This window comes from Amblyraja radiata, chromosome 2 (assembly GCF_010909765.2).
Source record: "Amblyraja radiata isolate CabotCenter1 chromosome 2, sAmbRad1.1.pri, whole genome shotgun sequence".
Lineage (NCBI taxonomy): Eukaryota > Metazoa > Chordata > Chondrichthyes > Rajiformes > Rajidae > Amblyraja > Amblyraja radiata.
In genome coordinates, this window is record NC_045957.1 from 72,584,120 (window position 1) to 72,606,083 (window position 21,964).

Genomic DNA, 21,964 nt, shown 5'->3' on the forward strand with positions numbered 1-21,964 from the left:
ACTGACCCCCAATCACCAGTTACAGTGAACCAAATTATCAAACAATGTAAAGAAACGTACTTGGAACATTGGGATAAAGAAACCAAAAGCCAAAGGAGGGAGGGAGGGAGAGAGAGAGAGAAGGAGAGGGAGAGGGAGGGGGAGGGGGAGAGGGAGAGGGAGAGGGAGAGGGAGAGGGAGAGGGAGAGGGAGAGGGAGAGGGAGAGGGAGAGGGAGAGGGAGAGGGAGAGGGAGAGGGAGTGGGAGAGGGAGAGGGAGAGGGAGAGAGGGAGAGAGGGAGAGGGGGGGAGAGGGGGAGGGGGAGGGGGAGGGGAGGGGGGAGAGAGAGAGAGAGAGGGAGAGAGAGAGAGAGGGAGAGGGAGAGAGAGAGGGAGAGAGAGAGAGAGAGAGAGATGAGAGGAGAGAGAGAGAGAGAGAGAGAGACTGAATCTGCACGCGCAGTTTTTAAGGTTTTTAAACCTCGATAACTTTTACAATATACCACCGATCAGAACGAAACTTGTTGCACTCGCAGCACAGGAGAACGGTGAGTAACCTGGTGAAAAATTATAGAGCGCTATCACGTAGCATTTTTGTGAAAATAGAAAAAACGCTCAAACCGGAAGAGCACAAGATCAGAGTTTTAGTTATGTATAGATGATGTAAAGTACTGGAGTAACATTCTAATAGCAACCAATACATAGAGGTGAAATACATAAATGTGAAAACTCACTTTTCTAGACACATTCTTAAAGACGTCATCAAAGTAAAGCAAAACATAAAAATGCTTATGTAATCTTGCAGAAGGAAGTGATTATTTAGCTCTAAACTATAACCATATAACATATAACCATATAACAATTACAGCACGGAAACAGGCCATCTCGGCCCTTCTAGCCCGTACCGAACACATACTCTCACCTAGTCCCATCTACCTGCACTCAAACCATAACCCTCCATTCCTTTCCCGTCCATATACCTATCCAATTTAAGAAAACAGACTGCAGTTAATTAAGGAGAAAGTTGGACATCATAAGAGCCAAAGCACTCGTGATTGAAGACCAGGCATTTCTAGGTACGATTCAATCGCTGCTGGATTTTTAGTTGACTTCGCCACAGCATTAACCACTTTAACAAAAATTAAAGAAAAATAAACCAAGGCGGTGAGCAAAGATGGTCAAAAATTATATGATTTTCGCAATAAAAGCCTCAGTTATGAATTCTTCATGGTGTACTACTATTTTGCAATGTACCTAGTAATTGGGTTGGGGCAAGGATTATCCATGTCTGTGGCAATGTGAGGCCCACAGAATTCACATCATGCACAATGATCTAAAATGAAAACAATTACACTCGTTATATAGATTGGGATGTTGGCAATTATATTGGGTGCTGTAAAAATTCATGCTGCGTATATAATATCAGTTACTGACCACTAACATTTGTTTACCATTTTGGTCACATCAACTATTCTCATGACGGCTGCATCAAGAAAATAAAAGTAGCCATCCTGCTGTTTAAGTATGTCCATCCAAATAAAAAGATGCAGTGCATACCTAATTGGGTCTACTTCATGATAACACATAGAAAGTGAAATTTATGTTCTATTGGCAATTTCCCCATAAAAAATAACATACAAGGCACAGAGGTCTGATTGTGAGGCAAATGTATGAACTCTTGGTTCTTGGCAGTAGAGCAACTAAGATACAGGTCTGGATGAAGATTTGAAGTTTCATTACAGACCTGCGTCTGAGGTGAAAGTCAGATATTGAGGAAATTGTGGAAGTGCATGGTCCTAGATAATATCCTGTGAGAGAAATTCCAAAATGGTGGGAAGTGGTCTGGGTGACCCGAAACATCATCTGTCCATTCCCTTCACCAGTGCTGCCTGATCCACTGATTTCCTCTGGCACATTGTGTTTTGGCTCTGTATCAATAGCCCAGTAACTTCATTGCTAAATTGCTGTACTAGTCCTGGAAGAAGCAAAGCAGTACCAGTAACCAAAAACACTTTCTTCTCAGCAGAGAATGTTCCCCCCAAAGTAATCTTTTATATTCCAATTTAAAGTCACATCAGCATGAAAACAAAACTTTGACAGGAAAACAGTAAACGTAACACCACTGTTCAAGAAAGGAAGGTGAGAAAAATGGGGAACTGTGGGGGCTGTGGAACCTTCAAAACCTTCATACCTTTTGTACTATTTCACCGATCGGAACAAAACTTATTTGACTTGCAGCAGAGGAGAATGGTGAGTAAGTTGGCGAAAAATCGTAGAGCTATGGGGGATCGTTTTTGTTCAAATTTAATTACAACGCAGCCAGGAAGACGTTACTCGCAGCGCGAGCAAGAAGACAGCTGGGTTTTTTTTCAAAGGTCTTACGAGCAGCAAGGCCGGGTGACGTGACTCGCAGCGCGTGAACACAACGTGCAGCCATTGTGACGTCATCAGCCAAAGCCAGAGTTTTCAATTTATGTTATTTGTAATTTTTGAACATTTTCATAAATATCTCGGGAAATAAAGAATGAATTTTTCAGGTAAGACTATTTTGAACTCCACCAGATAAAACTCTACAAGAATATGTAAACATTTTAAGGAAAGGGCATCGTTTTTCGGAGTAGATGTGATCACACACAAACAAATAAATACACACACACCGTTGGGTCCCGTCCTCTCCAGGCGCGGTTGCAGGAGGGGCTTGCGGCATCACACACACACTATACACCCCCCACACACTGGCCGCTCCCCTTAATATTATATTAATATTATTCTTTGGCTCCTTTTACTCCATCCCCGCCCTATCCACTGATGCATAGCCCCCAACTCGCAGGCACGTCTAGAGAGGGGGGGGGGTAGAGAAAGAGGACAGAGAGAGAGGGGGCAGACAGAGAGAGAGGGGCAGAAGCAGAGAGCGAGGGGGGGTGGGGAGAGAGGGGAGGGGAAGAGTGAGGGGGGGAGAGGGGGGGGAGAGGGGAGGGGAGGAGAGGAGGGTGAGGGGGGAGGGGAAGGAGAGGGGGGGTGATAGAGGGGGAGGGGGGCGAGAGGAGGGTGAGTGAAGGGGGTGTGAGGGGGGCGAGGTGAGGGGGGGTGGGGGGGGAGAGAGGGAGAGAGAGGGGTTGAGGGGGAGGAAAAGGAGAGGAGGGAGGGGGAGGCGAGGGGGGGGGGGGGGGCGGGGGGGGGGAGGGGCAGGGAGGGGGGAGAGGAGGGAGAGGGGGGAGAAGGGGGGAGAGGGGGGGAGAGGGGGGAGAGGGGGGAGAGGGGGGAGAGGGGCAGAGAGGCAGACAGGGGGGAGAGAGTGGGGAGAGGGGGGAGAGAGCAGGGAGAAGGGGGGAGGGGGGAGAGAGGAGGGGGAGAGAGGAGGGGGTAGGGAGGAGGGGGGAGAGAGGAAGGGGGTAGCGATGGGGGGGGAATGAGGGAGAGAGAAGAGGGGAGGGGGAGATGGGGGGAGAGGAGGAGAAGATGGGGGAGAGGAGGAGGGAGGCCGGGAAGAGGGGAGGGGGGAGAGGATGAGGGGAGCCATGCGGGCAAGCGGGCTGCGGTCACAGAGGAGAGTTGATTCCCGAACACTCCTGTTGGTGGCTGCAGGCTTCATTCAAGCTGCAGGAGGGGTGGGGGGGGAGTGGTTAGGGGGAAAGAGGTGGGGGGGAAGAGGGGGGCAAAGAGGGGGGGGAAGGAGGAGGAGGAGGATGGGTAAGAGGAAGAAGCGAGCAGGCAGCAGGGCGCGCATCAACCAAAGGATTTCAGCGGCGGCCCTGCTGCTGCGAACGGGCGCACGGTCAAAAGCAGCGGAGGGCGGGCCGATCGTGGCTTCTGCGAGGGGAAACCCACACACCTGCATCCGCACGTCAATAACGACCTCCACCGCCATGTTTTAGAACTTTAATGGGCCCAGCGTAGCGCGCAGCATGACCTGAGCAGCAGTTTAATCCACGCAACCTCACCCGTGCCCATGCCCGTGCGGCGATAACAGCCGCAGCCGCCATAATATTATTCATTTGCTCCTTTTACCCCATCTCTTCCCTATCCACTCACGCATAGCTCCCAACTTGCAGGCGTGTCTAGAGAGGGAGAGGGAGAGGTGGTGGGGGGGGTAGAGAGAGAGGGGGCAGAGACACAGAGAGAGTGGGACAGAGACAGAGAGAGAGGGGCAGAGAGAGAGAGGGGGGCAGAGAGAAATGGGCGGAGAGAGAGAGGGGCAGAGGGAGGGGGAGACGAGGGGTGGAGAGGGGGGAGAGGGGGAAGAAGGGGGTAGAGGGGAGGAGAGAGGGGGAGGAAGAGGGATGCTGGGGGAGGAATAGAGAGGCTGGGGAGAGAGAGGCGGGGAGAGAGAGGAGGGGGGGAGCGGGGTGGTGGAAGAGAGTCCGAGGGGAAGAGGCCGGGAGGAAGAGGCCAGGGGGGAGAGAGCTCGGGGGAAGAGATAGAGGAGGCGACAGAGGAGCCGAGAGAAAGCCCTGAGAGAAAGCGATGCCTGAGCATCTGTTGAATAACGGGTGGGGGGGAGGAGGGAGAGGTGGGGGGGATGACATCACTCGCAGCATGAGTAAGCAGATCCGTTGTGACGTCATCAGTGAAAGAGCCTGCTTATTTTCAAAGTTTTATCGGATTCGTCAACATTATCATTAATAACTCAAGAAATAAAGCATGAATTTTTCAGATAAGGCGTCGTTTGGAGTCCACAGAAGAAATCTCTACCAGAATTTTACCGTTAGCGCGTCGTTTTTTCGAGAAGATGTGATCACAAACAAACAAATAAATATACAAATCCACATACAAGATCAGACTTTTAACTGTTACTAGACCAAGTGGGACAAGTTGGGTCCCGTCCCCTCAACGCACGGTTGCAGGGGTGGGGGGGGGGGGGGGGTAGCAGCCTGCGGGGGGGAGGGGGAGAAAGAGGGGGGGAGAAAGAGGGGAGGAGAAAGAGGGGATGAGAAAGAGGGGATGAGAAAGAGGGGGAAAGGGGGGGAAAGGGGGAGAGAGAGGGGAGAGGGGGGAAAGGGGGCAGAGAAGCTCTGAGGAGGTGTTGGGAAACCCGAGCCGAGGCACGAGCGTTCGTCGACCGAAGTTCTCGGGAATTCGACAGGGCAACCTTTGAACAACGGGGGGAGGAGGGAGGGGTGGGAGGTGACGTCAGTCGCAGTGCGAGCAGACAGCAGATCCATTGTCACGTCATCAGCGACAAAACCAAAAAAAACAGGCATTTTGAATAGAAAGTTGGATCAGATTTGTGAACATTTTTATTAATTACTGAAGAAATAAAGCAGGAAATTTTCAGGTAAGCCGATTTTTGACTCCAGGGGGTAAATCTCTACCAGAATATGTAAAAATGTTCCCGTTAGCGCGTCGTTCCTTCGAGTAGATGTGATCACACACAAATAAATACACACACGCACACACTCGCACATGCACACGCACACACACCCAAGATCAGAGTTTTATAGCTACTATATAAGGAAGGATATGGTAGATGATAAAACTAATTTAAGTTGCTTTGAACTTACTTGGTCATTTGTTTACATTTCACTGTAAATGAAGTCTCATTTGAAAAATGCATCGCAGGACATGGTCTGCACCTGGTATCAGATTTCCTGTTTACTGTAGGGCAGAATGATATTTGTTAGAAAATGGAATACAAGCAAAACCATTAATGTCAGAAGTACGTCCCTGAGAGGTGCCAGTTACCACATGGACTGCAGTGATTTAAGATGACCATCACTCATTCTGGGCCAATTACAATGGGCATACAATACTGATCATGCAGATGAAACTTATATAGAAACAGTTTTAGAATGCTACTAAATTCGGGGTCAAATATACAAAAAATACACCAGAATAAACCAAAGCCCACTATTGCAGCCCATAAAGTAAGAAAACATATGCCACGGTTTCATTGATATAATTTAGCGGGTTGCTGGGCATTATCAGTGAAGAAACAATTAAATCTTGCTGTAGGTCTGGTTCTTAGATGCCAGATCAGAAAAAGAATCAGCAGCTCAGGTGGTGGAACATACTTTAATGTCGATGAGTTTTTCTCAGAACAGGAGAAACCTGGAGATAAAGTAGCTGGAAATTGGACCATTTGTGTATTTTTATACTCAATTTGCATATTAGTTGCTTTATCAGACTTCAATGGCAATCATATTGTATCAATTGGAGATCAATAAGGAATTCTGGGCTGGATCCAAGCTAGTATGACACTTTCCCTGTGTTAGACACACTCTCAATGATATCATCAATATACATGACACTTATTTGCACCCTTACTTGCGTGCAATTGAAACAGGAGGTTTCAACTTAAACTACTGATGAATCATCCCAATTCAACCACAAGTACATTGTGCATGTTGCTGTTCTGCCTGTGATTTAATTGAACACTCTTCTGACATCAGTTGATCCGGTGGGGCATATTCAGAGTGATTTCAGGTTGTTCAAATGTTTCCCAAAGTCTCCAAACTGTGTGATTGTTTTGAAGATTTTGTTGCTCCAGAAATGCCACCTTTGGCAACACACCATTATTGGAGTTCCACATGACCATGACTGGTCTCTTGGAGTTGTGGGAAATTGGAGGCAGGAGGCATTGACATGTTTGTCTTGAAAGAGCATTTACCCTGATACAATAGACACTACGTCCTATTTGGGCCTCTGAGAGAAAGCTTTTGAACATGCTCTTATATTTGGACTATTCTTTCCAAAGGAGATGAAGTTAACCTTACTTCCTTGCCTTGAGATATTTTGAGATGGCTACAGTGCATCTTTGCCATGCTCTGTGGCATCAGAGAACTCACTTAGACATGCTACTCAAAGAGGGTTGAGTTCAAACACATTGGTGAGAAAGTGGTAGCATCTCGGACATCGGGATTTTCCAGCGTTTCTGGTTTCCCTCAGGTCAAGGCAGTCATCGACTGCACTTAAGTGCTCAGAGGGGTTGCCCTGGCCTCAACCGGAAGGGTTTACTCTCCTTCAATTTCTACCTGAACTTAAATCATCAGAAGAATTTTCTGATGGTGAACAACATGCTTTCAGGAAATATCCATTATGCCTTAATCAACAGGGAGATCGAATGGCCAGATATTTTCAGCAGCCTGAATGGATCTTGGAGGCAGGAGTTACCTGTCACTTATCTGACCTAATTCCAGTGCACTCTCCAATCACCATTGCACAGCACTGTCACAACACAAATCACAAAAGCACAAGGAGCATTGTAGAAAACACCACTGGTTTCCTAAAGATGAGATCCCAATGCCTGGGTCAGTCCAGTGACATTTGGTGCTATTTGTGAAAGAGATGAGCTGACTTCATGATTGTGTGATGTAAGCTGCACAATTCAAAGACAGCGGCCTGAGAAAGAGGCCTTGAAGCCTGAGGGAGCTCTAACTCTTGCATGAGCAGAAGGAGAAGAATAAGGTTACCAGGGACTGGTCGCAGGTCATCACTCCCTGGCTTAATTCACCATAGCATAGAGGAGGGAATCGATAACTTCAAGGGCAATAAAAGATCAGATAGCTGGTTTTCATAACATTTACAAAATCATGGTCAGTTATCCAGAAAGAAAATGTCCCTCTCCACAATACAATCCTGAACATCAACCTTGTTTATCCAAAATCAGCTGAGAGCTCAGATCACACACTATGTAATCCCTCACACTTGCCTACACTGATCAATGCACACCAATGACTGAATCCTCAATTCTAATAATAAAATGACGCACCAACAGCTGTACTTCTTGTTGAATGGCATCGAATTAACAAAACACCAGCTTCTGGACAAAAACGTACTTTCACTAGATCAACTCGACAAGCTGCAACTGGGATGAGGAGAAAATTCTTCATCTGAAGAGCAGTGAATCTTTGGAATTCTCTACACAGGCTGGCTGGCAAGGATCGGTCATGAACAGATTCAAGATGGAGATGAAAACATTTATTTGATTTGAAAGGAATCAAGGGATATGAGAATAGTTCAAGAAAATAAAGCAGAACCATGAACCTATGAATAGTGAAGGGCCAAGCATGAAAAGAGCCAAATGGCCAGATCTTGGTTCTGAGTCATAAGTTGTTCTGTTCTCTCTGCAGGCTATACCATGTTCAAATTCCTGAATCCATTTGGATTTCAGCTCAACACTGAAGTAGCCACAGGAACTGAGAGATACATAACAAAAATTTCATCAGATTTATTAATAGCGATTACCTCATGATACTACAATTAAGCCATTGAAAGGGACACGTTTTAGCACAACTGTTTCGCTCAGTTACCACAGAAGAAACACAGTGGAGCACCATGTGACTTCCTTTCTATTCCCCTACTTTTCTTTGGAGTCCCACCCTTTGAAGTGACCACAATAACTAAAATACAAACAGAACAAGCAATGGAGGAGAATTGCAACATAGTAATGAGCTTCCCATCATTGGTAACCACAATAATTGTTGGAACACCATTCAGTAATGACATGGGTTCACATTATCTCACGCAGATAAGATCTGAAACAATTAGGTGACTATCGGTAAAGGGTAGGCATCAATATAATTAGGATTAAGCTTGGATACATTCACATGACACATAATGTATAACATTAAGAAACTCATTAGATGAGGTGTGGTGGAGGCCTTAACAACTAACAATATTATGTACACAAAATGAGAATACATTGCAACAATGTTAATGTCTTCACTCAACATTATAAAAGTTGCAAATGAAATTACACATCAGTGGATACATCTGACTCTCTTATGCGCTTTGCGATCGTAAGTTCTAGCATTAAATCACAGTATCTCCTGTGCGGCTCTGATATACCTCCTGGAAGGCTGTGCTTCGAGCTGGAGCCTTTATGGATGTCCTTGATGACCCACGATGCTCGCTTACTTACAAGGGCTGGCTTTACACTGTTGCCCAGGATAACTGAGGGGTTAATCTGAGATTCCTTTCTATTGGGAATTAATGAGTGTGAAAGGCTATATTGGCAGATGAGAAGGGTTTTTGATAAGATGAGGCATCAACGTCTTCACCCTGAACACCAAACAACTGCTCAGAGGATTGGCTAGCTCTGGTTCAATGATTTGCTGACATTCGGACCATTCCACGACCTGGAGTTCCCAACTTGGAGTGTAGCCAGCTGACTGACCGTGTCACAAATGTCTGGTTTTGTCTCCTTGGAGAGAGCTGTCTGCACAGGACTGTGCACAATGAAGAGGTGTGTCATTGATGGATGGTAGGGGATTGCCTCTGCTCTTGCATGCTCCACATGAGCTCCCTGCTAATACAGCAGAGTAGTCTGTTAACATGCAGTATCTCCCGAGTAAATGTAACATCAAGCTGCGCCCTGATCCTTGAAGAACACCAAACTGCTTCTGTGTGGTAGAGACCTGATATCTTCCTGAATCAGGGCGAGACTTTATGGAGGTTAAAATAATTTGTGTGGCCTCTGTCTGTGCCTCCACAGCTGTTGTTAGCTTTTCCAGTGACTGCTATATGAGGTGATTGATGTCGGGTCCATGCCAGAGTACATGCTCAAAAACACCAGAGAGGGTTCATACTTTTTTGGCTCCACACAGACCTCCAGGGCTAATAGCATATTCACCATTCCAAATGTCCCTTCAGCTGAAGTTTCTGGGGCAGAATAAAGCAGAGACCCCTCCACTACAGTGAATGCCTGCACCACCAACCAATTCACATTATCGGACTGGAGCCCACTGGTGCATGGTTCATTTCCCTGTTTCATGTGTCCCTCCAACCCACTCTGACCCTTCCTTGTGCCTCCAGTCACTGAGGTTGTGCTGGGGAGACTCCAGTGCAATAACAAGCTGAGTCCCTGTCAGCATCATTATCTCCCTTCAACTACTCTCCTCTCTCCAGTTCTCCTCACTTTCTTTCTTCTATTCTATGTCCCATTTTTTCCTTGTGTTATCCTCCCTCTCGCCTTAGTCTCCTTCCATCTCTTCAGTGTCACAGCTGCTCATTCTCTTCCTCCAATGAACTTTGTCTGCTCCCCCCTATGGTATCCTTCCTTTTTCTTCCTTCTTACCTGTATAGCCTCAGTCTCCTTCCCTCCCTTTCTCGTCATTTAACTTCCTCCATTATTCCTGCCTGTGCTTCTAGATTCTAACTTCTCCTCCATTTGTGGGGAGGTAGAGCAGAAAATTCCTGTCTGGATACACTGGATGCTAAGTCAGAAGAGGATAGAATTGCATTTGTGGTCTGTCACTATATCAACTTTAGGGTGACGATAATGAGCATACTTTTGATCATCTCAATGAGGATGTTCTAATCAATATGATACATCTGTAGGAGTGCAGCTGGCAGGTTATGGATGGCATTGGTATCCAATTGATTTGTGGCCTAGTGATTGTCTGCTCATCAATCAGAGATTAGTGTCCGAGAATGTCATGAGCTGTTGCCTTCTGGAGAGGCTTCCCCCTGTGCTGATGGCTTCTCTCTTGTCATTTCTATTATGGAAGAGTTAAAACACGTTGAATATGCTTTTCATTTGCTTCTCTTTAGAAATTGTGCTGAATGAGCATGGTGGGTGTGTTTAGAATGTCAGCAGTGGTGAAGGCAATGTACAGAGGATATGGTGTATGTATGAAGCATCTAAGCGCGAGTACATGAGCATGTGCATACTTGAATAAGTGTCAGTGTTAAGAGGCAATATATAAATTATTGTAGTGCTTACCTTCACATACCTAGCATGATCATGAACTGCTTTTTGGCACTGTTCTGTAGTTCAGATTAATGTGTAGATAGACAGTAGCTCACGCACCATATACCAAACACCTTTGGGCATCTTTCACTCTATTTACTGCTTGTTTGTCTTCCCTGTCTAACTATCATGTGTGTTAGTGGCATCTGACTGTGTGTCTTTAAACTCTGACGTCCTTCTGGGAAAATGTGTGCATCTGTCCAAATGTTGGGATCACCTCAACCAACCAGGCAGTCCTGTTTTAATGCATGACAGTGGATATAAGGCAAATTCATTATTTATTTAATATAGACACAATCAACCCCACCTTATTTGAATCCACCTATCCTTTGCCAGTTCTTGCCACCCCCTTTTGTTCACCTTTTTCTACCAGCTATCTCCCTCTACTCCATCAGTCTGAAGAAGGGCCCTCCCTCCACAGATGCTGCCTGACCTGCAGAGTTCCTCCAGCAGTTTGTTCATTGCTCTATGTTTTTCTTACGATGTTTTTGGCCAAATTTGTGCGTGACTTGATTGAGGCATTTGCACTAAATGTAATATCAAATTAACACATCACAAATTTAACTTAAAAACAAACAATGTTTAGGGTAAATATTATGGGGAGTTACTGATGACCATCAGATGGAAGGTGGTGAGTTGGCCTCTCTCGTTCATATCACCCTTCTGTATTTGTGCTCCTGTATTTGTGACTATAAAAGGCAAGATTGGCTTCTCTGCTTTAGTTTTATAAGGCTTGTAATTTGAAAAGAAAAATTTAGAAAATGTGGGGTTCACAGGGAAAGCCAGTATATTTTGCCCATCCCTAAATGTCCTTGAGAAAATGGTGGTGAGCTGCCTACTTGAGCCGCTGCAGTCCATGCAATGATGTGACCGCCACTGTTCAGGATTGTTTCTTTGTTGCAAATGAGCAACTTGCTAAGCCAATTCACTTAGGAATTAGTTAAAAACTATTGGTAAGGGGCTGGAGGGTCCCAATAAGGCAATGGCAACAAAAATATATTTCCTTGCTCCATTGTCCCATTGCATTTATTCTCTTCCACATTCTACTACACTACAGAGTTTGCCTTTTTTTCCTGCTGCCCCTCCTGCCTTTCCCATTGTTCTACTCCTTGCTAAAATATCCTGCTTCATTGCCAACTTTGTCCATTTCTACAAACAGAAGCATTACTATATGTACAGGAAGTGCTAGATGTCCTCAGCTGGTCAGGTTGCATCTGCGGGCAGAGAAGTTAGATTTACCTTGTTAGGTCAATGAGCTGTGTTCAGCACTGGAAAAAGTTTGAGATAAAAAAATGGTTTAAGCTACAGAGAAAACTGCAAATCTTTAACCGTAAAGTGTTTGATTTATATATAGATAATATTAAAATGCTTTTTGGAGATTCTTTATTATGGCTTCTTTAAAGATCAAATTGTCTCATATATAATGTAAACTTTCAGAGCAGTATTTGAAACCAGGGACTACTGGATAGGATGGAAAGTGATGTGGAAATAGCAATGTCTCATTTAAATCAGCAGGTTAAAACATGTGCATGAGTCGAATTGTGATAACTCCATGCTAAAGATGTGCAATTAGCCATGACGGAAAGCAACAATCTTCTATACGAATGAGTCGGCAGCAATTATCTAAATGGCGTCAAGTTGGGAAAAGGGGAAGAACAACGGGATCTGGGGGTCCTTGTTCATCAGTCTATGAAAAGAAGCATGCAGGTACAGCAGGCAGTGAAGAAAGCGAATGGCTTGTTGGCCTTTATAACATGAGGAATCGAATATAGGAGCAAAGAGGTCCTTTGCAGTTGTACAGAGCCCTAGTGAGACCACACCTGGAGTATTGTGTGCAGTTTTGGTTCCCTAATTTGAGGAAGGTCATTCTTGCTATTGAGGGTTTACAAGGTTAATTCCTGGGATGGCGGGACTGTCATATGCTGAGAGAATAGAGCAGCTGGGCTTGTACACTCTGGAGTTAAGAAGGATGAGAGGGGATCTCATTGAAACATATAAGATTGTTAAGGGTTTGGACACGCTTGAGGCAGGAAACATGTTCCCGATGTTGGGGGAATCAAGAACCAGGAGCCACAGTTTAAGAATAAGGAGTAAGTCATTTAGAACGGAGACGAGGAAACACTTTTTCTCACAGAGAGTTGTGAGTCTGTGGAATTCTCTGCCTCAGAGGGCGGTGTAGGCCGGTTCTCTGGATGCTTTCAAGAGAGAGTTAGATAGGGCTCTTAAAGATAGCGGAGTCAGGGGATATGGGGAGAAGGCAGGAACGGGGTACTGATTGGGGATGATCAGCCATGATCACATTGAATGGTGGTGCTGGCTCGAAGGGCCAAATGGCCTACTCCTGCACCTATTGTCTATTGTCTATAATTGCGCTTTGAATTTTCTAATTTAGAATTCATGGAGTTTAACACCTTCTCCATTTTGGAGATAAGGTTATTGATTGTCCTGCCATATAATCTCTAACATGCTGGAAAATCATCCCATAGTATAGCAGTATTTAATTGTATTTTGTACATATCGTTTGCTGCACTACTACTACGGACTGACGCAAAACTGCATTTCGTTGTACCCATACTTAGTATTTGTGCAATGACATTAAAGTTGAATTGAATTGAATTGAATTCAAAATTTGCCAACAAAATTATTGCTGGTAACTATAATGAACAATGCAAATTCAGCATATAATGAGACAGGTTTTTCCTTTTCTGCAAGTTAATGGAATTGATAGCCTCGTCTTGTTCCTCAGCTTGTATTGTGTCCCAGTCCCAGTCCCCATCAGACTGGCACTACCCTTGATTGCTTGCCTACTGGTTGCAAATGGGGTACAATGTATGGGGTACAATGCAGGGTACAATGGGGTACAATGCAGATTCCATTCTATCCTCCTGTCTTTGAGTCACTAATGGAAAGGCTGTGAGAGATCACTAAAACTATGGGAATGGCAATGAGGTGACCCCAGTGGGGAAAGGTATTACAGTCGCCATCTCTTTCATTCTGTCCTCAGCACCTACTGATAGAAGGTTACGGTCTCAGATTCCCAGTGGAATATCATGAGGGTACTTTTGTCCCTTTCCATTTTGTTGTTGGTTCTTCTCCTTGCAACTTCTCACCATCTCCCAAAATCATTCTACATTCATGCCGTGCTGAGTGGTGAACTGATGAGGAATTCCCTCTCGATTATTCAATTGTCCTAGCTCCCTACCAGCTCAGTACTTCCCATCTGCTTGGCACGATATCCGGGAGAGCAATTGGAAATGTGGGTTAGATGAGATCACAGCTACCTATAAATAAGGTCTGGTTCAAGCCCCAGTCCTGAAACCTAAGCATAAATAAGACTAGTTCAGCACTGATATCTTTCAGATGATGTATTAAATCAGAATTAGACACAAAGTGCTGACCATTCTTCAAGAAGGGTTCAGACCCGACAGGTCACCCAGTCTTTTTCTCCAGAGATCCTGCCTGACCCTCTGAGTAAATCCAGCACTTCGTATCTATCTTTGGTAAAAACCAGCACCTGCTGTTCCTTGTTTCTACATATTAAATCAGAGTCCCTTTTAATCTCTGCTGCAGATGTTAAAATACGGTAAATGTTACCTGGGTTAATCAAATGCTGAACCTTTGGAATTTCAAATTGAATTTTATGGTATCTCTTGTGAAAGAGCAGGGGAAGCTTTCCCCATGGTTTGGTTGATATTTACTCAAACATAGTCTCTATAAATAGCTTGTTGAGGAAATTATCTTTTGGTATAACACAAACCATAGTTCTTACCGCCAATAACTACATTTCAAAAATAGTTCATTAGCTGCAAATAGTTTCAGGGTGTTGTGAAAGGCATGGGGTAAATGCAGTCCCTCCGGATTATCCTTTAGAATTTTAAAGAATGCTGGGCATTTGAAATATTTCCCTTGGAACCTTAGATCAAAATATGCTGCCCAATGTATGCAATAAATTGGAGACACAAGAATCTGCAGATATTGGAATCTTGAGCAAAACACAAAGACCGAGTCTGAAGAAGGGTCCCTACCCAAAACCTTGTCTGTCCACTCCCTCCATAGATGCTGCCTGACCCGTAGAGTTCCTCCAGCACTTTATGTTTTGTTCAACAATAAATTGTCCATTTGATGGACATAAAAAAATGCTGCATTAAGAGGGATGCATGGATTTTTTTATTTTTGCCTCTCAATTACAATGTCTCCATAGTATTTGCCTACCTTTTTCTTTCACTTCAGACCCTGGGGAACAGGGATTGTCCCTGAGACAATATTCACAGTCCTGGGAGCAGTGGTAATTTGCCTTACATGTGCATTGTGTAGCAGTCACTGAATCTCCTTTACGGAGAACTTCAAATCTCTTCACTGTAAAGGAAACAAAATACTTTGAGACACAATCGTAACAAGTGGTAATTTGTATCCATTATTGCGGTATTTTTGCCTGTAGTGACATCCTACTGTGTCACCTCAATTCTGTGACAAATAATATATCTAACACTTTCCAGTCTATGACGCCACTTAGATACTTTGAATACAATAAAAACAAGGAAAAAATGAAACACAAAATAACAGCCAGTTGATGCAAGTAAGAGATTGTTACGTATATCAACAAGTAACCAATTTATCTTGGATAAAGCTTACTTTTGTTTCATTTTAGAATTAATATGAAGACTTCCTAAATTACTTTAATTTGTTGACAATGCTCATTTTGAATTGTTGCTGCATGTTCAATTCCTAGCTCAAAGCTCAGCCGCATGTAACTTATGCTCAGATGGGTAAAGGCAGCAAAACCCATGGTTCACCCAAGGCAACAAAACCTGACACCTTGATTTTTCTCTGGGACTGAGGGGTTAGGGAATTGAGGGAATGGGGTTCAATTTCCACATAATAAAACACGAGACAATAAAGAGGGTTTAATCAACTTAATTTGCATTGTGTATATATGCCTAATTGGCGTGATCTTGGATATGGAAGGGAGATTTAACAGTTTTCCATTTGTGCTCTAGCTTAACACCAATGGAAGAGCAACGACACCTTTCAGCAGACAATATTAAGTAGAGGGCTGATGCACTAATGCAGTGTAGCTTGACTCCTGTGTGCACTTTGATTGAGTCTATGATTTATCCTTCGGTGAAGACCATGGTTTGGCCGAACATCAGAATAGAAATAAATTAGACCAAGATCAGGCCAAACACACCACTGAATATACTCTGTCGTTCAATAAAATCATTGCGGATTCAGACTTGGTTTTACCTTTTCTCTCCCTATGCTCTTCACTGCTTTAAAGATCAAATATTCATCAATAACCGTTTTATAAATAACAAATGACATTTTCTCCACATCTCTCGTGGATAGAACATTCCAAGGAGTCGGGATCATCTGGGAGATGATATTTATCCTCATATCCATCTTACCTATGTGACCCATTCTGAAACAATGCCTGTAGTTCTAGAAACCCTTATGAGGGAAACATCCTAACAGTACTGACCCTATCAATCCCTCTCAGAATGTTGTGTTTCAGTAAGATCACCTCATTCTCTTAAATCCTTTCTTCATAGATCGATGCAGAAATTGAACCTAGTGAACCTTTTCTGTATTCCTCAAGCACCTCCTCTCTTAAATATAGTAACCAAAACTGTATGCAGTACATACAGTCTTGTCCCACCTGTGCCTGTAAAGTTGCGCCAAAACATCCAAGCTCCAGATCCATCTCAATAAATAAAATCCTTTCAAAATATTTGCTGGATTGTTGTGGAAGGACCCCATGGACTGCCTTGTACCACGATGAATTGTATCATCACTTAATTTAAACAATAATTTGCTTCCTTTCTCAGAGAATAGCCACACAGTTGCCATATTATATTTCGTCTGTCAATTCCTGTCCTGTCCACACAGTTAAATTATTTGTATCCATTTGCATGCTTTTTTTTGTCACAAATTTGCCATACCTGATTCCTGAAACAATTGCTCCTCTCTGAGGTCCATCAAATCCTCACTCAAATCCCAAGAATTATTGAAATCCCTTGCTGAAAACCAATTTAACTGACTTAGAAACATATGAGAAAGCACCAAGCACTTTGGGTCTCTCTGGAGAGCACATGAAGGCATGTGAAAATAACGTACTACAATCCAAACAACACATCCACCTGCCCTATCAAATTCCATCTGTGGCAGGGTCTGTCACAATTATTCTTGAAGGATAACAATCTTTTATTTTGTAAGATGTGAGTGGTGTCTGCATTTATTGGCTGTCCTCACTTGCTAATGAAGGGAGTAAAGGGGCTGTCCCACTTGGGCGACCTAATCCACGAGTTCTAGTGAGTTTTCCCTCGACTCATACTCGCAGCATGGTCGACACGAGGTCTTTGTAACTCTCCTTCATGCTCGAGAGTAGTCCCCGTGTATTCGAGGCCTCAGCTAGGTCATGGAGTATTTTTCAACATGATGAAAAAAGCCCAGAGTAAAAAAAGGTCGCCATGGAAAAAAATCGATACTTTTTTTACTCGTAGGTTTAGTCGTAGTATGTCGTAGTAGGTCGGCATGTTAGTCGTAGGTAATCGAGGCTAGTCGAACGTAATCAAAACTAGCCGAAGGTAGTCGTAGATAGTCTTCATCATAGATGAAGGGAGGTCGAAGGGAAGTCGAAGGAGATGGAAGGAGGTCGTCCTCACTCTGCACTATTCGGTGCCCAATTTACCCGGTTAGTCGTAGCTAGTCGAAGCTAGTCTTCAACATAGTCGAAGGAGGTCGAAGGAGGTCTTCTACATAGTCGAAGGAGGTCTTCAACATGACATTTTTTCAAACTCTCCTAAACTCTTCTAAACTCGCCAATTAGGTCACCACAGTGGGACAGCCCCTTAGGTTGCTACATTATTTCTGGCAGCAGTTACAACTAGATACATTGCCCTGGAGATGAAATCACACAGAGGCCAAACTAGGCAAGAGAAACAGATTGACATAGATGCTGAACACAAAGGGCTGGAGGAACTCAATAGGTCAGACAGCATCTGTGGAGGGAAATGGATGACCTTTTGTGTTAGGACCCAGCCTGCAGAAGGGCAACAACCCAAACCTTTGTCTATTTACCTCCTCTGATGCTGACTGACCAACTGAGTTCCTTCAACACTGTATTTTGCTCGAGGGAATCACATTTCCTTCGTGAAGGATATTATTGGACCCAGTGAGTTTGTATGACAATTTCTTGGGCATTTGTTTCATGGCCATTGTAACTGACATAGTCAGGATTGTACCCGGGTCTCTGGTGCTGCAAAGCAGCAACTCTACCATTGTGCACTGTGCCGCCCTAATCTTTTATTTCTGATTACTCAATTATATGAATTTAAATTCCCTAGACCCCATGATGGGTTTTCATTTATACTTCCAAATTATTAAACTCTGCCATTAATTATTTTCTTAATCAACAATTAATTACCGGTTCAGTTTATTATATTAGCAACAGCTTTGTAATGGCCAGTCTACAAGTAGATACTAACTTTGATCACACTCGATCTGTTTCAAGCATTCTGTCTGAGAATTATTGTGGTCCAGGTACTCGCCTTCTCCGCAAGGTTTGCATTGCACGGGTTTCTCCGCGGTACATGGAGTTGAGAGATGGAAGCCTAAAACAGAGTATCCAGTGTTAACATCTGTGCAACTTATCTGAAACTGGCACACTTTGGGAAAGGGGAACACAGATGGGATCACTTCTGAGGTTCAGGTATGCCATTGTTTTGTATCGCATTATTAAAATGACTGGATGTCTTACTCATGCTGAATCCTCAACACTCAATGTCCACAATATGCCATACATGACAAAAACACTCAAGACAATAACTCATGTAAGCGGATTGCTTCCCAGAGTTAATATGCCACTCATCCAAACAAAATTCAATTCTCAGTCTACATGGACTGCACACTATTTTAATGATTCTGTCCACAGTTAAGGCTCCACGTGTGACTGGGAATGTAATGTGCACAGAAAATGAAGTGACAGCATAGTTAGGTAGAATCTTTCTTCCAGTTATTAATTTAAAAGTTTGTGCTTCATTGCGTTTTTAGTCACTGTTGCAGCTGGAGAATAAAACCATCAATTGTAATAATATTATATGAATTTGATACAGTTGTAAGAGGAAATTTAGATTAAAACCCAAAAAGTTAGGATTTGGGTGATCACTGGTTGGCGTGGACCCGGTGGGCAGAAGGGCCTGTTTCCATGCTGTATCTCTAAATTAAACTAAATTTGTCTATGGCAGCTTGTAATAAACAATGTAGTGTCAACTGATTGTTGCACTTTTTTCTGAAGTTCCAATCACACTGAACTTTGGATGCAGATCATGACGTACAATCATCATGTGTTCTTAGCCACTTGAGAGCTTAATGCAAGCGGATTTAGACTTTATCCTTTAGACATACAGTGCGGAAACAGGCACTTTGGCCTACTGATTCCGCGCCGGCCAGCGATCACTATCTTACATGTTAGGGACAATTTACAATTTTACTGAAGCCAATTAACCTCTAAACCTGTATGTCTTTGGAGTGTGGGAAAAAAACAGAGCTCCCAGAGAAAACTCACAAGGTCATAGGGGGAATGTATAGACAGCACCTGTAGTCAGGATCGAACCTGGGTCTCTGGCGCTGTAAGGTAGCAACTCTTCCGCAGCGCCACTGTGCTGCCCCAGATGAAGAGACATTTTTATTATTCTGCCCTCCTGTGGCTATGTTGCTGTGTTTACGGAAGGAATGGGTTTGAAAACGAAGGTATTTTTCAACTTATACCCCTTGTGAAAATTGCTCTCTCAATGTGACAAGCCAAATGTGAAAATATCCACACTATAACAAATATCTACAGTGGTAATCTGGTGCAAGTTATAGACAACGCGATGAAAAGTTTACCTGCTTGGCACTCATTGCAGCAGTTCTTAGCTTTGTCAAAATGGTGAGCACACCCTGAATTTAATGGCTGTGATATTCCCTGCAAAATGTAAAAACATGTTAGAAAAAATAAATGAATTTGTGCAGAAAAAATACAATGAGGGGAAAAAAGCTGTAAATTTGTAACACCATAGAAACTCGAACAGGGATTTAGTCTGATGCTGTCAGTGCAATGCTATTGGATGTGTCATCCTCCAGAGACATTAAATTGCTACTCTTGAGTACTCTCTCGGGTTGTTGTAAAACTACTTTATGGCATTATTTTGAAGAGGAGCAGGAGAGATTTCCACTGTGTATATGGCAGTATTCACTAATCAAAGAACAATCAATGCAAAAATCTAGCTTATCATTCTGTATTTTGAGAGCATGCAGTGTTCAACTAAGTTGCTATCTTTTCTAAATTTCAATATCTTATTGGCTATGAAATTTGTTGGAACATCCTGAAGTTCCTAAATAATGCAAACTTTTTCCCAGAGTAGAGGAATCAAACACTAGAGGGCATCGGTTTATGGTAAGAAGGAAAAATATAATAGGGATCTGAGGGGAAACTTCTTTCACTCAGAGGGTGGTGGGGAAATGGAACGAGCTGGCAGAAGAAGTGTGGAAGCAGGTACATACCAACATTTAAAACGCATTTGGACAGGAACATAGACAGGAAAGATTTAGCGTGATTTAGACGAAAGGTGTGTCAGAACTTCTGAAGGGAATTATTTGTGCTCTGCCGTTCTAAGGTAGGTAATATTCACACGTACACTGACCGAGAATTCGCAGGTGACAGAGGTCGGCACATTTTTCATGCTGTTCCATTACAAGATGGAGACCTTGAAATGGAACAGCATTTCTCTGGCGATTGATTTCTTTGATCCTCTACCAGTCAGATCTGACAGAGGAAAATGGTGCTGTTTATTTATTTTCTTCAGTTGATTTTAATAAATTAATGATTTTTAATTTTTCCATATAAAAAATGTTTAATTTTCATGATGATTTACAGCAATTTTAACACATTTTGATTGTTGTTTATGTCAGAGGCACTTACAAATTGTTAAAAAGAAGCGTTCCAGGCTTGGCAAGATGGGAGGTTCCACCCAAGTCAATAGTTGCCTCAGTAGGATGCCAGCTGAGGCCCACTAACAGCTGAGGCCCCTCTGCCTCTAAACCTCTGACTCCATTGAGAGCAGGAGCAACTGATACAGCCCGTTGTGATCAGTCCAAGCAAATGTAGGTGGGTGGAAACTGCAGGCCAACTGATTGGCTTAATCCAGTCAATCCGCCCACCATTGCTCAGTTTAAATGCTGAACTATGCTGGCATGTGTCCACTCATCTAATTCTCCATCAGCTTTCGCAATCTTCTTTGACTGCTGTATGTGTACTGTGGTGCCCTGAATTCCTCTCTTTGTTATAGCTATCTGTGTGATTTGGAAAGTGTAGATCAGTGCATGCTCCTTTAACATAGTGACCTCACCACTACTAACCACTCCCCATTATCTCCAGTATAATTGTAGCCTCCCCACCTCCAGCTCTCTCTCTAGCTCCAGTGACAGAACACGGACAGCTAGGGCACAGTGTGTGTATGATTACAATGTTTGCAATAAACTAGTAGTGAAGACATCACGTGTTTGCCGGTCTGCCGTGTGCTATCATCGTCGATGACATCCTGGTGTACGGGAGGGACGTCGCTGAGCACGACCTCCACCTCCGCCAAGTCCTGGATAGGGCTCGCGAGATCAACCTCAAACTTAACCCCAAGAAGTGCCGTTTCCACGTCCCGGAGGTCACGTACGTGGGCCACGTCTTCACGGCTGAGGGTCTGAAGCCAGACCCACAGAAGACAGCTGCGGTCTCGGGGATGCCAGCTCCGGCCGACGTGCCCAGCCTGCAGCGCTTTCTGGGCATGGTGAACTACCTGGGGAAATTCATTCCCGACCTCAGCGAGCTGAGTGCGCCCCTGAGGGAACTGACCAAGAAGGACACTACCTGGGTTTGGTTCCCGCAGCATCAGACGGCTTTCGAAGCCCTGAAGTCCCGGCTGGTTCGCACCCCCACTCTCAAGTTTTTCGACTTGAAGCGCCCCATCGTCCTCACCTGCGATGCCTCGAAGTTGGGTCTCGGTGCCGCCTGCCTGCAACTCTACGACCGCCTGCAGCTGCCTGTCTCCTACGCTTCCCGCACCATGACCCCTGCTGAGCAGCGTTACGCTCAGATCGAGAAGGAGCTCCTTGCCGTGGTGTTTGCCTGCTCGAAGTTCAAGGATTACATTCTGGGCAACACCTTCACTATTGAGACCAACCACCAGCCGCTGGTCACGATCTTGAACAAACCGATCCACGTTGCCTCTTCCCGTTTGCAGCGTATGATGCTGCAGCTCCAGCGCTT

General features: G+C 44.1%; 1 protein-coding gene across 1 annotated transcript in view; it reads right to left on the reverse strand.

Annotated features, from left to right (window-relative positions):
• The window catches only part of tnfrsf11a (TNF receptor superfamily member 11a), a 40,039-nt gene extending 19,652 nt beyond the window's left edge, over nt 1-20,387 (reverse strand). The window contains exons 1-7 of the mRNA XM_033039531.1: nt 20,349-20,387; nt 19,552-19,630; nt 18,153-18,278; nt 14,881-15,024; nt 8,675-8,870; nt 8,055-8,113; nt 5,480-5,573 (exon numbers count right to left, since the gene is read on the reverse strand). Coding sequence (XP_032895422.1) covers nt 5,480-5,573; nt 8,055-8,113; nt 8,675-8,870; nt 14,881-15,024; nt 18,153-18,278; nt 19,552-19,630; nt 20,349-20,387 — 737 coding nt within the window. The remainder of the gene's footprint in view (nt 1-5,479; nt 5,574-8,054; nt 8,114-8,674; nt 8,871-14,880; nt 15,025-18,152; nt 18,279-19,551; nt 19,631-20,348) is intronic.
• Nucleotides 20,388-21,964: the final 1,577 nt, after the last annotated feature.